At 43.2% G+C, this 15,276-nt stretch overlaps 1 protein-coding gene and 1 pseudogene across 1 annotated transcript; one reads left to right on the forward strand and one right to left on the reverse strand.

The window, feature by feature from the left end:
• Window positions 1-11,323: 11,323 nt before the first annotated feature.
• LOC121983555 lies at window positions 11,324-11,395 on the reverse strand (annotated as a pseudogene).
• A 1,195-nt stretch (window positions 11,396-12,590) lies between these two features.
• LOC121979650 lies at window positions 12,591-13,430 on the forward strand. The gene is made up of 2 exons (XM_042531645.1): window positions 12,591-12,941; window positions 13,359-13,430. Exons 1-2 carry the CDS (start codon window positions 12,591-12,593, stop codon window positions 13,428-13,430), a joined length of 423 nt encoding a protein of 140 aa, XP_042387579.1.
• Window positions 13,431-15,276: the final 1,846 nt, after the last annotated feature.

Below are 15,276 nucleotides of genomic sequence, written 5' to 3' on the forward strand. Positions count from 1 at the left end.
GCGTCCTGGTCACCCCTGACGCCAGTCGATCATCTCACACCTAATACTGAGGCCGAGTGGGTAGGACTGTGACAACCGTGCACTCTGTCGTCACTGCTCCTGATGAGTGACCGAGTGGACGGGATGCTGTCGGAGTACACCTATCCTCCTACCCCAAATCATAAATGGGGGAGCGCAATGCTCTCAACTCCCGGTACACGGTGATGGGGAGGAATCCATGCCGACTAACACGTTGCATCACGCTACCCATGAGCGGACCAACGGAGCCAAACAAAGTCCCTGCTGCAACACACACTGCCTGAATCGACCACTAACCCATGAGTGGTGGTGTGTGCAGATCCATGTAACTGCGATGTGCTCAACAATAATGGAGCGGACTATCGCACAGCATGCAATCATGCAAATGGTGCATGGCACTAACCACAAAATATCCTGAACTAATCCATATATATATAAAAGTGCACCATGGGTCAACGAATCAAATCAAAGGTACACAGAAGGTATAAAAAACCTAGGTCCTGAACATGATGAAACATAGTATATCACTACCCCTATAAACATGTATCAACAGGTAAGGAATACATGAGATGCAAAACAAGCAATCAATCAATCATGTAACAAGTATCGGGTAGTGATTAATCGGAACAAATAAGAACATAATTAATGCAACTTGTTAAATTCACTACTATGTATATCTAATGGCATAAGTCAAAAGTACCCGCCTCCGATAAAATGGTCCAAATCTGACTCCGAGATACTCGTCTCGCGTCAAAGTCTTGTAATCATAGGATACATATTATAGCTAAGTTATACATATATCACTTAGCTAGTCCTAATCATATTCTGAAATCAATCACTATTAATCATTATACTCATCAAACCCGTTTCCTTCTAATCACCCTGCTAAATAACCAAACTACCGTATAATAACATATTTCAAGTCTAATATCAATACATTTATCATCTACTGATCAAATCAGTACTCAACCAATAAAAAAAAACTAACCTTAATAATTCCTGCGTGAGGCCAGCCACTGTAGATCAAAAACAACAAATCTGGAGAAGGTGGCTGCGACGACCAAAGACAGAACAGAGGAGTTCTATGAAAACAACTCGAAGCTGCTACCAACTATGCAAAGGAAGAAACAGCTGCTGAAATGCTCCCTATAGGAATGACCAAAGCTTCAACAACCAATCCAACAACTGATCATAAAATCCCAAACAAAATACCCAATCATATCTATGATAATCCAACACTAACTTGATCCACAGAGTTAGCAATGCCTCAATTGTCATCCACCTCCTCAACCTTTGAATCCGATCAGATGCGTTCAAGCGCTGGCTGTGGTTGATCGATGAAGCAGCAACAATCGGCAACTAGGGCTCCTATGGCCAGCGATGTCTCGGGAAGAAGAAGAGAGCAGCGTCAGCTCTGTGAGTTGCGGCCGGCGGTGGATCTAGGGCACGGCTGGCGTCTGCGGTGGATCGGCAGTGGCACGGTGAGGTCGGCTCTGGCAGCACAGAGAGAAGAAGGGAGTCCGGCGATCAGCAGAGGGCTTAGCGGTGGTAGATCATCACCGGCACTTGGGGGAAGGGGAGCGTCAACTGTGGCCGTCTCCACAGCGAGGGCGACGGGCAGAGGAGTAGGGTAGAAGGGGGAAAGGAGAGAGTCGGCAGAGACGAGGCTTGGCTGAGGGTTTGTACCAGGGAGGGAAGAAGTAAACCACCTCGTGCGGTTAGGGCCGGCGTCGGTCGCGAGAGGAGAAAGTCGCGACAAGGGGGCTCGGGCACGGGGATTTCGGCGAGGCAGAGAAGAAAAACAAATAAAGAAAATAAAGAAAATAAAAGAAAAAGGAAATGTAAATGTAAATGTAAATATAAACATTTCCTCACTTAAATGGGGTAGCCTAAACAGACTTTTCCGGACCCCGTTTTTATCCCCGTTAATTTGTCCGTACAAGCTCCGAAAAAGTTCTAAAATTTCCGGAAAATTCCCTTATGATTATTCGCCTATTTTCGATATTTTACAGGTTAGGTCCTGTTTGTTGGGCCCCGTGGTTATTTTGATGTGATCAACCAAGTTACGTAAGGTCCTGCTTGTTGATCCCTGTGTCTAAGTGTGCAGGAGCTTAGGAGCACAGGAAGTCGAGTGGAAGACGCAGCTAGCGAGAAGGATGGCATGGGAAAGGAGCCGACGGGCTCGGTGCGTCCGAAGGACGAGAGAGCTGCGGAAGAGTACATCGGAGGACGAGAAGAACATGCACGACGTTCGAGGGACGAGAAGCCGGGTCGGAAGCCTGCTCGAGGAGAAGGCCGGAAATTGGGTTCGGGTGAGCCCTATTTCAGTTGGTCGCAATCACCCAATCAATCAGAGCTTCGGAAGGAGAAAAGAAGTCAAAAGGAGCTAAAAAGCTAGCCGGAGGTGCCTTCGACGAGTGCTGAAGGCGCCTGCACTGACTGCAGTGCTGGAGGCACCTTCATTACATTGAAGCCGCCCTCAACTTGTCCGAGGTGCCTTCAACAACATTTGAGGTGCCTCAGACCCAATCTAATGACCCTTTGCGAGCCGGATAAAACTTTATCCGGTCAAACCCTCTTGGAGGTGCCTTCAACACTCGGGATAGATTTTCTAGGAGCTATATAAAGACCCCTAGAGCTAGGAAATAATTCATTCAATTAAGCATTCAATTCTTAGCAACTTGTAAGAGCTTTTAGTGTGTAAAAGGCTTCTCCGCCTTCAGTGAAGGAGACATTCTAGTAGAGCTATTCGATTGTCTTGGATTAACAACCCCTTGGGTTGTAACCAAGTTAAATTTCCTATCTCCCTTTTATTTTTGCTATTTTATTTAATTATTGCTTTTATTTTAGAGTTGAAAGCTTGAGGAGGGTATTCTTAATTTGCAGGCAATTCACCCCTCCCCTCTTGCCGGTCCTGCTGCGCCAACACTGTTTTGTTTTAATCCCTGTGTCTAAGTGTGCAGGAACTTAGGAGCACAGGAAGTCAAGCAGAAGACGCAGCTAGCGAGAAGGACAGCATGGGAAGGGAGTCGATGGGCTCGGTGCGTCCGAAGGATGAAAGAGCTGCGGAAGAGTACTCTGGTGGATGAGAAGAATGTGTGTGACGTTCGAGGGATGAGAAGCTGAGACGGAAGCCTGCTCGAGGAGAAAGATGGAAATTGGGTTCGGGTGAGCCCTATTTCGATTGGCCGAAATCACCCAAGTGATCGGAGCTTCGGAAGAAGAAGAAAAAGAGAAGCTGGAAGCTATTTATACCATGCAGGTTGATGGCACCCTCAACAACATTAAGGGTGCCTTCAACATTGAAGGTGCCCTCAATGCTATTGAAGGCACCTTCGACCCAGTCTACTTGATCGTTTCGACTTTGGATAAAGTTTTATCCAATGCCTTGGCTGGAGGCACCCTCAACCCCTTTGGAGGCACCCTCAATGCTCGAGATAGAGTTTCCAGGAGCTATATAAAGGCCCCTAGACCTAGGAATTATCCAATCAACTCGGTAATCAATTCCTAGCAACTTGTGAGCTCTCTTAGTGTGTAAAAGGCATCTCCGCCTACAGTGAAGGAGATTAGTAGTGCGCTTTTTCAACTATCTTAGATTAACAACCATCTAGATTATAGCCAAGTAAAATCCTGAGTCTTCTTCTTTTACTTTTAATGATTATATTATCTAATTATTGTTGAGTCAAAAGAAAGAAGGTTTTGTCATTTGAGCAAATTCACACCCTCTTGCGGTCCCCAAAACCAACAACTTAGACCAAAAATTCTCTTCCAAAATTCCACCATAACTATCCACCAATCAACAATTTAGATTAACCAATCTCCATTGACTTCAACATCACTTGTTCTAAAAGTTGATTTAGTTGCAAAAATAAAGCTTCCATGATTAAATTCAAGTACAAGACTCTCCATAGATTAATGTATAATAACAATTCTACTAAACAGTTTCACAAAAGGAACAAACAAAGAAACAGTGCTAAATATCTAGCCCACGACCAATATAGGTAGTTTATATAGACTACAACTACTAAGAAGCCAATAAACTAAGATTGTCAGCTTCTACACATATCCTTGCCGCATTCAATAATCATCCACAAATTAACAACTTTGCATGTCAGTAATAGTAGCCATGCCTATAGTGCGCACCATCATATGATGGATATGTGCCATCATTGTAATTTGGACCGTAATAATCGCGTCCATAGAAACCACTCATTCCAAAATCTCTGTAATGAGCTCCCTCTTGCATTGAATCAGGGTAGTCATAACGAGGATGAACCCTATTTTGATATTCCATTTACTCAGAATCATGTTCCGTCATAGAAAATGGTCATTTCATATCTGTTAAATTATTACCCAAGTATTAATATGGGTACCAAAATTACCAAACTTAATCATATCTATTTGTCATCTGGAGATGTTTTGTCATCGCCAAGTCCCCAAATATGACTTCGTCAAAAAATACCTCGGAATTCTGAAATATGAAAATCGACGAAAATCCATACAAATCTAAAAAGTACCTAGATTAACTTGCAAAACCTACTCTAATACCAAATAAATTGTCAGCCCTAGAGGAGTTACTGCCAATGAAATTTCAGCAGCATCTCCCCTGTACTGGTGACAATATGAATCCAGAATACACTTCCCTCAGGGCCACACAATCCTCAGCCAACACGACCGACATATATATGATAAAATAATTAAATATTCCAGGTTGTTTAATATAAAACCTACTCCACTACAAAGAGGCAAAACACAACCCACAACGGAAAACCATCGTAGCAAAAAAACATGGGTAGCATACCAAAAACTCGATATAAAATACACGAGTGCAAGAACTACACATCACAAGTCTGTAGATCACATAACAAGGAACCAAAGTCCAAAAATAGAAAACCATCTCGACACGGAGTGGGAACTAGCAATTGGAACATCCTGATGGCTTCAACCTGAAATAGGAATAAATCAACGGAGTGAGTTTAAGAACTCAGCGAGTATCGATCAGACATACATAGTAAGATATAACTATCAGTAATAATTATGCAGTATAGTCTCCTGAACAATAACAAGTAATGCAAAACTAAACAACAGAAAAAACTGTACTGATGTCTGATGTGCGCAAATATTATGATCATTTACGCATGTTTTAGCGCACATTCACGTACTTTATGCATATATATTCGTTGCATGATTGCCTCTTTCATCTTGTATTCATTATATATACTCTTTTGTTCGGATATCTGCTCTTTCTTTGGTTTTGTGTTGACAGGGACAACTTTCGGAGCAAAAATGATGATTATCAATGCACCGGAACAAGTCGAAGAACATGACTGTGCACCCTTGCACGACCGTGTAACCTGACAGAAGGGGAGCAGTTCACGGTCGTGCAATCCTTGCACGATCGTGCCACCCCATGCCGAGACCAAGAAGTACATGGCCGTGCATCCATGCACGACCGTACCCCAGGGACCGAGGCCAGACACCACACGGCCATGCGAATTGGTGTGACCGTGCAGCGCCACCAGAGAAGAGAATGAACACGGTCGTGCCATCTTGGCACGACCATGTTGCCGTAGCCGAACCCTAGTCTATATAAGGGTTTTAACCCTTTTTCTCGAGGGGAGGAGCGGGGGAAGCGAGCCGTCAGTTGGAGAAACATCTTGAAGCTGTCCCATGCCATCTTGGACCTCTGTCCAGCGATCTTCCACCACCACATCGACTCCAGAAGCAGAGAATTAGATTCGAAGGCCACTCGTCGTCATTTGGATAAGCATATTCTTTCTTTCTTTCTCCGTGTCTAAAGATTGTATGTTTATCTACATTATGTCTTTGGGTATTTCTCCGATACTCATGGAGTAGATCCCTTGTTCTAAGATTAGGGAGTAGTTGTTGCTGGAACTCAAAGGTGTTTTGATGTAATCAAACAAGTTAAGTTAGGTCCTGTTTTGTCTAACCCTTTTGTCTAAGTGTGCAAGAGCTTAGGAACACAAGAAGTTGAGCAGAAGACGCGGCTAGCGAGAAGGACGACACGGGGAGAGAGCCGACGGGCTCGGTGCGTCCGAGGGACGAGGTGACCGTGGAAGAGTACACCGGTGGACGAGAAGAACGTGTGTGACGTTCAAAGGATGAGAAACCGGGAAGGAAGGCTGCTCAAGGAGAAGGCCGGAACTTGGGTTCAGGTGAGCCCTATTCCGGATGGCCGAGATCTCCCAAGCTAGCGGAGCCGGAGCGAACAAGACCCGGACCGAGACGAGCTGAACCGGAGATGAAAAAGTCAATTTCTGTTGACTTTAAGGCTCGGGGTGCCCGGAACCATTCCGGGCGCCCGGAGCAGCCCAGGGTGCCCGGAACCCTTCCGGGTGCCCGGGATGAAGTTTTTGACCAGATCAATTCTAATGCGATCTGAACGTTGGGGGATAAAGTTTTATCTCCCCCAGGGCGCCCGGAACCCCTTCGGGGCGCCCCGACCAGTGCTATAAATATAGCACTGATCTGCACAGTTAATGCATCTCACTTGTAATCAATTTCTGCGTGCTTTACTTTTCTGTCTGTTTCAACGCTGTAAGAGGCTACTCCGCCCAGAGGAGAATCAGATAGTGTGCCATCTTTGCCTTGGATTAGTAATCCCCTGATTGCAAACCAAGTAAACCCTCTGTGTCTGTTTAGATTCTGTTTAATTAGTCTCTTCTATTTTTACAAGTTTGATTAGTAGTTGAAAATCCGAGAAAGGTCAGTTTTATTATTTTAGAGTAATTCACCCTCCCCTCTTGTCGGCATCCAAAGGGACCAACAAGTGGTATCAAAGCAAGGCGCTTCAGGAGGACTAATCGCCGATCGAAGCAACGAGATGGCCGGACCAAGCATCGTTCCACCAAAATTCGAGGGGGACTTCGCAGACTGGAAGCGTCATATGGAGGTATTCCTAAAAACTGATTTCGAAATTTGGTTTATTATGAAGTATGGTTTTGTAGCTCCGATGAATCAAGATGGAGAAGAAAAAGAAGAGAGCCATTGGACAAAGAAGGAGCAAAATGAGTCTATAGCAAATAGCCGTGCGGAATATCACCTGCTGAGCATGTTGCCGCCTCAAGAGGTCAACCGCATCGGAAGCTATTCATCTGCTAAAGAACTCTGGGAGAAGTTCCTGGAACTTCACGAAGGCACGTCCGAAGCGAAGCTCGCTAGAAGAGACATCCTCCGGAACAAGATGATGAACATTCGTCTGGAAAAAGGTGAGAAGGTAGCCAATTTACACGCGAAGGTAAAAGAACTGATTACTGTTCTCGAGAACCTCGGAGAAACGGTAACAAATCGGGACACAATACGCTACGCACTCAACGCGTTTCCCAGAACTTCAGAATAGACATCAATCGTCGATGCCTACTACATTTCGAAAGACCTGGAGGTAAGTACTTTAGAAGAACTGTTCTCCACTCTTGAATTGCATGAAACCAGGTGTGCAGGAACAAAGGAATCAAGCCAGATTATCGCACTAAACGCAACCAAAAGGGATGAACTCGAGTTAGACTCAGAAGATGATCAGGAAGCATACATGGTAAGAAACTTTAAAAAGTTTTTTAGATCTAATAAATTTAAAGAAATGTAGAATAAAAAGAATCCAAGAAATAGAAGAAGGATGTGTTGCTACCAGTGTCAAAAGGAATGACACCTAAAAGAAGATTGCCCAGAACTAAAGAAGGACAAAAGCAAAATTCCCAAGAAGCACAAGAACCTAAAAGCTACTTGGGAAGACACTTCTTCATCTGAGTCCGAGATTCAAGAATATGCCGGGATAGCATTGATGGCAAGCTACGAAGGGCAAAGTACATCAGAACCTAGCATCCATGAAGGGGGGAGCGACCTCAGATGAAAGTAGCGAAGCAAGGGGAGATTCAGGCTTCAAGTCTGATATGGTAAGTGAGGTATGCCTCTTACCCCCTGATTAACTTTACTTTGGTATTAAGGCAATGGAAAAATCCATATATAAATTAGAAAATAAAAAATACCAAATTAGAAAATAAAATTTTAGAAACAAAAAGAATTTTGGCAAAATCATGTCTTATATAGGATTTTGAAAAATTGAAAATGAAAAACTAAAAGAAGAAATAGTAAGGCTAAAAAAGTCTAACGGTTCAAATGTTTCTGCTTTTAAAAATTATAGAGGATTAAACTGGTATTATAGGTTTCACTAAAATCAAATTAGAAAAATGTCAAAGGCCTATGCAGCTAGAAAATATTTAATTAACCCTGTAGGTAGGAACCTCTATTGGGTTCCGAAAACATGTTTAACTTAAAATTTTAAATTAAACTTAGTATTTTTCAGCAAGAAAGTTAAACAGATAGTTTCTTTATGAGGCTTTGTCTAAGGAAGTGGTTGTTGCTCCAATAACCAAGAAGGCGTAGTGCCTCGCTACGACCTGGAAGCCAAAATACTGAAATCAAATGTTTAATCAACTTTCTGGAAAAAGTATTAAAGTTAGAATTAAATAATGCTTAAAAGCTGTTAAACATTTGTTTTAAAATTTTTTTGTTTAACTTAGAAAATGTTTCTGTTGCAAATATGCTTTAAAGGGTTATTCAATTTGTTTTAGAAAATATTTTCAAAAATATTCAGTTAAAAAACAAATTGCTTAGAAATTTTTTTTGACTTAGAAATTTTTTTTTTGCCTTATAATTTTTTTTTATAAAAATTGCCTTAAAATTTTTTTTACTTATGAAATTTTTTTTTAGGATATGTTGAAATAAGTTTCAAACTTAAATTTTAAGAAATTTTTTAACACTTATGATTTTTTTGAAAATGTTCTCAAATTAATAAAAAGAATTCTGGACTTATTTGCATATTTAAAAGGAGTGTTTCGGAAGAATTTTTTTTTACCTTACACTTGTTAAAAGGAACCCCATTTTTTATGTAATCCAAGGGGGAGAAGAATATTAAGTCTAAGCTAGAGGTACATTTTTAAATTGAAAAATCTTTAGACTTATTTGCAAATTAATTGCAAATTAACTGATTTTATTGCATTTGTTTACCTTAGCTTAACTTGGGTTGCTCACATTAAAAAGGGAGAGATTGTTGGAACCCCAAGGTGTTTTGATATGATCAAACAAGTTAGTTTAAGTCCTGTTTTGTCTAACCCTTGTATCTAAGTGTGTAGAAACTTAGGAACATAGGAAGTCGAGCGGAAGACACGGCTAGCGAGAAGGACGACACAGGGAGAGAGCCGGCGGGCTCGGTGCGTCCGAGGGATGAGGTGACCACGGAAGAGTACACCGGTGGATGAGAAGAACGTGCACGGCGTTCGAGGGACGAGAAACTGAGAAGGAAGGCTGCTCGAGGAGAAGGCCGGAACTTGGGTTCGGGTGAGCCCTATTCCGGATGACCGAGATCACCCAAGCTAGCGGAGCCGGAGCGAACAAGACCCGGACCGAGATGAGTTGAACCGGAGACGAAAAAGTCAATATCTGTTGACTTTAAGGCTTGGGGCGCTCGAAACCATTCCGGGCGCCCGGAGCAGCCCGGGGTGCCCGGAACCCTTCCGGGTGCCCGGGATGAAGTTTTTGACCAGATCGATTCTAACGTGATCTGAACGTTGGGAGATAAAGTTTTATCCCCCTCAGGGTACCCGGAACCCCTTCGGGGCGCCCCGACCAGTGCTATAAATATAGTACTGATCTGAACAGTTAATGCATCTCACTTGTAATCAACTTTTGTGTGCTTTACTTTTCTGTATGTGCTTTCAACGCTGTAAGAGGCTACTCCGCCCAGAGGAGAATCAGATAGTGCGTCATCTTTGCCTTGGATTAGCAATCCCCTGATTGCAAACCAAGTAAACCCTCTGTGTTTGTTTAGATTCTGTTTAATTAGTCTCTTCTATTTTTACAAGTTCGATTAGTAGTTGAAAATCTAAGAAAGGTCAGTTTTATTTTTTTAGGATAATTCACCCCTCCCCTCTTGCTGGCCTCCAAAGGGACCAACAGTTGTGGTTCAGTTTGATGTAAAACTCGTATTATGCTTATACTCGTTGGATGATCTTTTATGCTTTGTCTCAATTGCGTGTTGCTTGATTATGCAGAACTTGTTAACCTTGTAGAGGGATTATCCCTAGATCGTACACCCGAGGGGCCCTAGTGACAGGGGTAACACGTTCACGGACATCTAGGATACTTCCTTGAAAGGAGAGGCAAATTCTGCTCAAGGAAGCGAGAGACCAAACTTAGCTCTTAACCACTATTCTTAACTTACCAATTAGAGTTGTGTCCTCTAGATTTGCTGAGGTGTCCTAGTGATAGGGGTAAATCGTAATAGGACTTCTTAGGGTCTTTCTTTATTCTGGTACTTAAGAATAGCCGCTTTAGCTTCTGGCAAATGCATGTTAAAGGACAGTGAGTGTAGCATAAAACGTGACACATCAACACCACCACAACGAAACCAACCTCCTAGAATCCCTCATAGCCAAGTGAACACTTCGACTCACCAACTCTCGATTCTTCTTCCCGACCTTTCTTCCTTAGATTATTCACAACCATTGGAAGTCTAGCTAACCCTTAGTGAACAATTGCTAGTGCTTATAACAAGTCCCTGTGGGATCAATATTTTTATTACTGACAACGAATCCGTGCACTTGCGGTTCGTAATAAGTTTTTAGCGCCGTTGCCGGGGACTACGTCTATAACATTAGCAAAATCATATCGGATTATAATAGGCTTTCTTTTCTTTCCTCAATTTTCCGCATTCATTTTTTTTATTATTTTCTATCCCGCTATCATATTTCATATCTTTTTATTGCATGCGTAGAGCTAACCTTTTTGGACAGCTACTACCCTTTGATCCAGAGATTGACAGGACCTTTTTGAGGAGAAGAAATCTATAGAAGGCATTCCAAGCAGCACAAGAATCCTCAGAAATGGCCGACAAGCTGCTGAAAGATTACGCGACACCATATGCACGAGGGGTTCGGTCCAACATCACCCGACCGCCCATTGAAGCCAACAACTTTGAAATCAACCCCGTAGTAATCCACATGGTCCTGCAAAATCAATTCGGAGGAGGACCACATGAGGACCCAAACCACCACCTAGAGCTGTTCTACGAGATCTATGGCACTATGAAGGTGAACGGGGTCCCTCCAGAATCAGTCAGACTACTTCTCTTTGAGTTTTCCCTAAAAGATAGAGCTAAGCAGTGGTTGAACTCCCTTCCAGCGAATAGCATATCATCCTGGGAGCAGTGTGAGCAGAAGTTTATAGATAAGTTCTACCCACCCAGCAAAACTGCTCACATGAGGAACCTGATTGCCAGCTTCAAACAGATAGACTCAGAATCATTATTTGAAGCTTGGGACAGATTCAAGAGTATGCTAAGACAGTGCTCCCATCATGGCCTTGAAAAATGGTTGGTTCTGCATACCTTCTACAATGAGATAAATTATCACATGAAGGTATCTCTTGATTCTACAACAGGAGGAGCACTGATGAACAAAAGCCTCGATGAAGCTGAAGAGATCATAGAGAATGTGGCACAGAACCACCATCAATGGGCATTTGAAAGATCCAGTGGCTCTTTACGGAGAATCCAATTAAAGCATCAGGGAAATTCGACGTGGATGCTGTCACACTCATGTCTGCAAAGTTGGATGGGTTGACCAAGAAATTTGACGCCATGGGAGGCAACACAGCTAACACAATAGCATGTGTCTGCGACACTTGTGGAAGTACGGATCACACTCAATATACTTGCCCCTTTGGGCCGATTCAGGCACAGATGAACCAACTTGAGCAGTGTGATGCAATAACCAGCTACAATCAGAGGCAAAATAATCCGTACTTCAATACATACAACCCTGGATAGAGGAGTCACCCCAATTTCTCTTACCAAAATAATCAGGATCAAGGACCAGCACATCAGAATTATCAGCCTGGGCAACAGAGCCACCAATCTGGACAACAGACCTATCAATGACAACAACCTTAACAACTGTCCAGGATTGAAAATATGCTTGAGGAAGCTCTCTCAGAGTAAAAGGAGATGAGAAATGAGATCAAACAACTAACTCAGAGGCTGGAAAACTCTGAAAAACACCAGAAGATACAAGACAGCCAGATAGCTCAGATAGCCCAGTCTGTCTCAAGAGCACAGGGTAAATTCCCAGGGAAGCTAGATTTAAATCCAGTGGAACATTGCAACCGCATTGAGCTGAGGAGCGGATGTACTGTGGGAGAACCTCAAATCATTACTCAGAAGGAGCTTGACTCAGAGAAGGAGCCCTCTCTCCTAATGCCCAACCAGACTCAAAACAGGGGTGGAGAAGAGGCTACTAAAAAGGTTGAAGAAACTCTTCAAGCTACCCCATAGAATCAGATGATCCCTTTTCCTCAGAAGCTTATAGCATCCCAGAAAAATGAAGAGTTCAACCGATTCCTGAAGAAGATCAAAGAAATCTGCATAGAAGTACCACTGATAGATGCGCTGCACCAAATGTTGAAGTTCGTGAAATTTTTAAAGGGAACTTTATCTAACAGAAGGCAGAAGGGCGACTTTTTCGACTGTAGCATTAACAAAGAATTGCAGCGCTCTCCTTATGGCGAATTTTCCACCAAAGCTTCAGGATCCAGGAAGCTTCTCCATACCGTGCAAAATTGGTTCTGAACTCATACCGAGAGCTTTCTGTGACTTGGGGGCCAGCGTTAGCCTACTTCCGTACTCTTTATACAAGAAGTTGGGCCTCCAGAACATTAAATTGACCACTATGACACTACAATTAGCTGACCATTCATGCAAATACCCAATAGGAATAGTGGAAGATGTGCCAATTGAAGTGGGTGGATGTATAGTTCCCACAGATTTCATTATCTTGGATATGGAGGAAGACCCTAAGATACCAATTATCCTTGGAAGACCATTCCTTGCCACAACTGGAGCCATCATCGATGTAAAAAGTCACAGGTTATCCTTGGAGATTGGCAAAGAAAAGATCGAGTTTGATTTATCTGATTCCTCCATCTGTAACCCCTCTTCTCAGGGAAATTCTCGCAAGATCAACATACACAAAGTCGAGGAGTGCAGTTTCCATGAGAGTTCCCCTCCAACAAGAAACAAGAAATACATTTGTCCTGCACGAGCGAAACTGAAGGCACAGGCTGGAGCATTAACCCTAGGAGGAGAGACATCCTTCCACGGGTTTAGTTCGCATTAACTGAAACGGGGTCGAGCTAAAGACCTAAAATAAGCGCTTCTTGGGAGGCAACCCAAGGGTTTTTCTTTTATTTTAGTTCATCATTCCTTTTTGTCGTTCTATTTCTCTAGTGAGTTTTAGTCTAGAATATTATTTTGGGTATTTCATTTTCAGGATGTGCATAGCCTCCACGAGCAGGTCATGAGCATTTTCATGGGCGTGGAGGCGATGGAGGAGTCGAAATGACGAAGAGTGAATCACTTTAAGCTTAAAGGAGCTAGCCGTGTGACCTCACACGACCGAGTGAAGCCAACGTGGAGACTAAAGCCATGGGCCATGAAACTCTGCACGGCCGTGTGGCTTGTGCAGAGAAGAAAGAGGCACGGGTCATGCCAATTGGCATGGCCATGCAGCCATGCCAGAGGGGAAGAACATCCAGGCCGTGCCAACTGGCACGACCGTACAACTCATACAGAGGAGAAAAAGATAGGGGTTGTGCCAACCGACACGGCCGTGCCACTTCGACCGAGGGGAGAAAGAAGGAGGCCGTGCCAATCGGCAAGACTGTGCAGCATCCCATTTGACCCGATTGTGTCTATAAGACACGGTCGTGCCCCTGCCCATGTGCGCCGCTCACCCCTCCAAAAAACCCTATTTCTATCTCCCTCTCTCCCAAAAGCTTCTCCTCTCTGCTACACTTCATCAAACCCTGATTTCCCACCCCTTGAGCTCACTTTTGCTTAGATCTACATCTAGATCTAAAACTTCCTCAAGCCACAAATCCAAAAAGAGAGAAGAAACTCCCCTATTTTGCACACCCTTCTCCTCTCCCATCCTCAAGACCCATCTCCACAAGAAATTCCTCAAACCTTTGCACATCATGTCGTAGATCTTGAAGAGACTTCATCGAGGAAGCAGTGGATCTAGCGAAGGAGATGCACCACGAGGAGACAAAGGAAAGCGGGTGGCACGCGATGAAGGTAACGAAAATGAGTTCAGTATTATTTTTAGAAATCATAAGCAAAAATCTAGATATGATATTCTTGTCGCTAGAAAAATCTTATGCACTAAATATATGGATCCCACTACTATGGATGTGCTAGGAATTAAGGAGGATGTAGATTGGATGATTAGTGCTTTAGATTGGAACGATATAATATACGCCCATGCACCGACTCACCCCTCGCCTAGTTCTTGAATTTTTGAGCTCGATAGATGTTAAATTTCTTTCTGAGGATGACTATGTAGGGGTCATAACTTTTAGAATCATGAATAAAGAAGTTCAGTGGACTTTTAGTGATTTAATGATTGTTTTGGGTTACCTACTGGTGGTTCGCATGGATTTGATGGTGGTATTAAGTGGAACAAATTTTGGATGTCAATTACCGGGTCAAAAGACCCTTATGAACCCTCTAGAGCCAAAGCATCGCGGATGCAAAACCTGACCTTTAAATACCTTCACGGAGTGATGAGTAAAACGATCTTTGGTCGAGAAGAGAGCGATGGGGTGGTTAAGAAGATAGAACTCTATTCTCTTTGGGCGATGTTGAATAAAGTAGATTTTGATTCCGGATTTCATTTCCTGTAAACTTTGTTGAAGGCAGATAAGGCATCTTTAGGAATGATAGTTTTTGGCGGATTGATCACTCAAATAGCATTCAATCTGGGTTGTGAGCTTGATTGATTAGAGGTCGTTCATGGTAATGACAGGATTGACATCGATTCTTGTCTCGCTATGAAGATGATTTGTCGGGATGAGAATGAGTTTGCCTTCCCTAGGACCTTTGGTATTCCATTGCCCCTTCCTTGTCCCGAGTGCACTTCAGTTCGCAACCCAGCGAACTGGGTGATTACTGATTGGTTCCCGAGAATGTTCCCTCCATTGTAGACGACATCGAATACCACCAAGAGCCTTCGTCATCAGGATTCCCACAACCTTACGGATATCCGGAACCTCCTCGACACACTTTTGCCTATGACACAGGATCCTCTAGATTTGATTTTTCTGACTTTCGCACCTCCTTAGAATCCCTTCACGAGAAGCACAATGCCCAACAACAATTGTTGGAGGGTCGCTTCAAGCTTTCTGATG

Source organism: Zingiber officinale, chromosome 5A (assembly GCF_018446385.1).
Source record: "Zingiber officinale cultivar Zhangliang chromosome 5A, Zo_v1.1, whole genome shotgun sequence".
NCBI classification, from domain to species: Eukaryota; Viridiplantae; Streptophyta; class Magnoliopsida; order Zingiberales; family Zingiberaceae; genus Zingiber; species Zingiber officinale.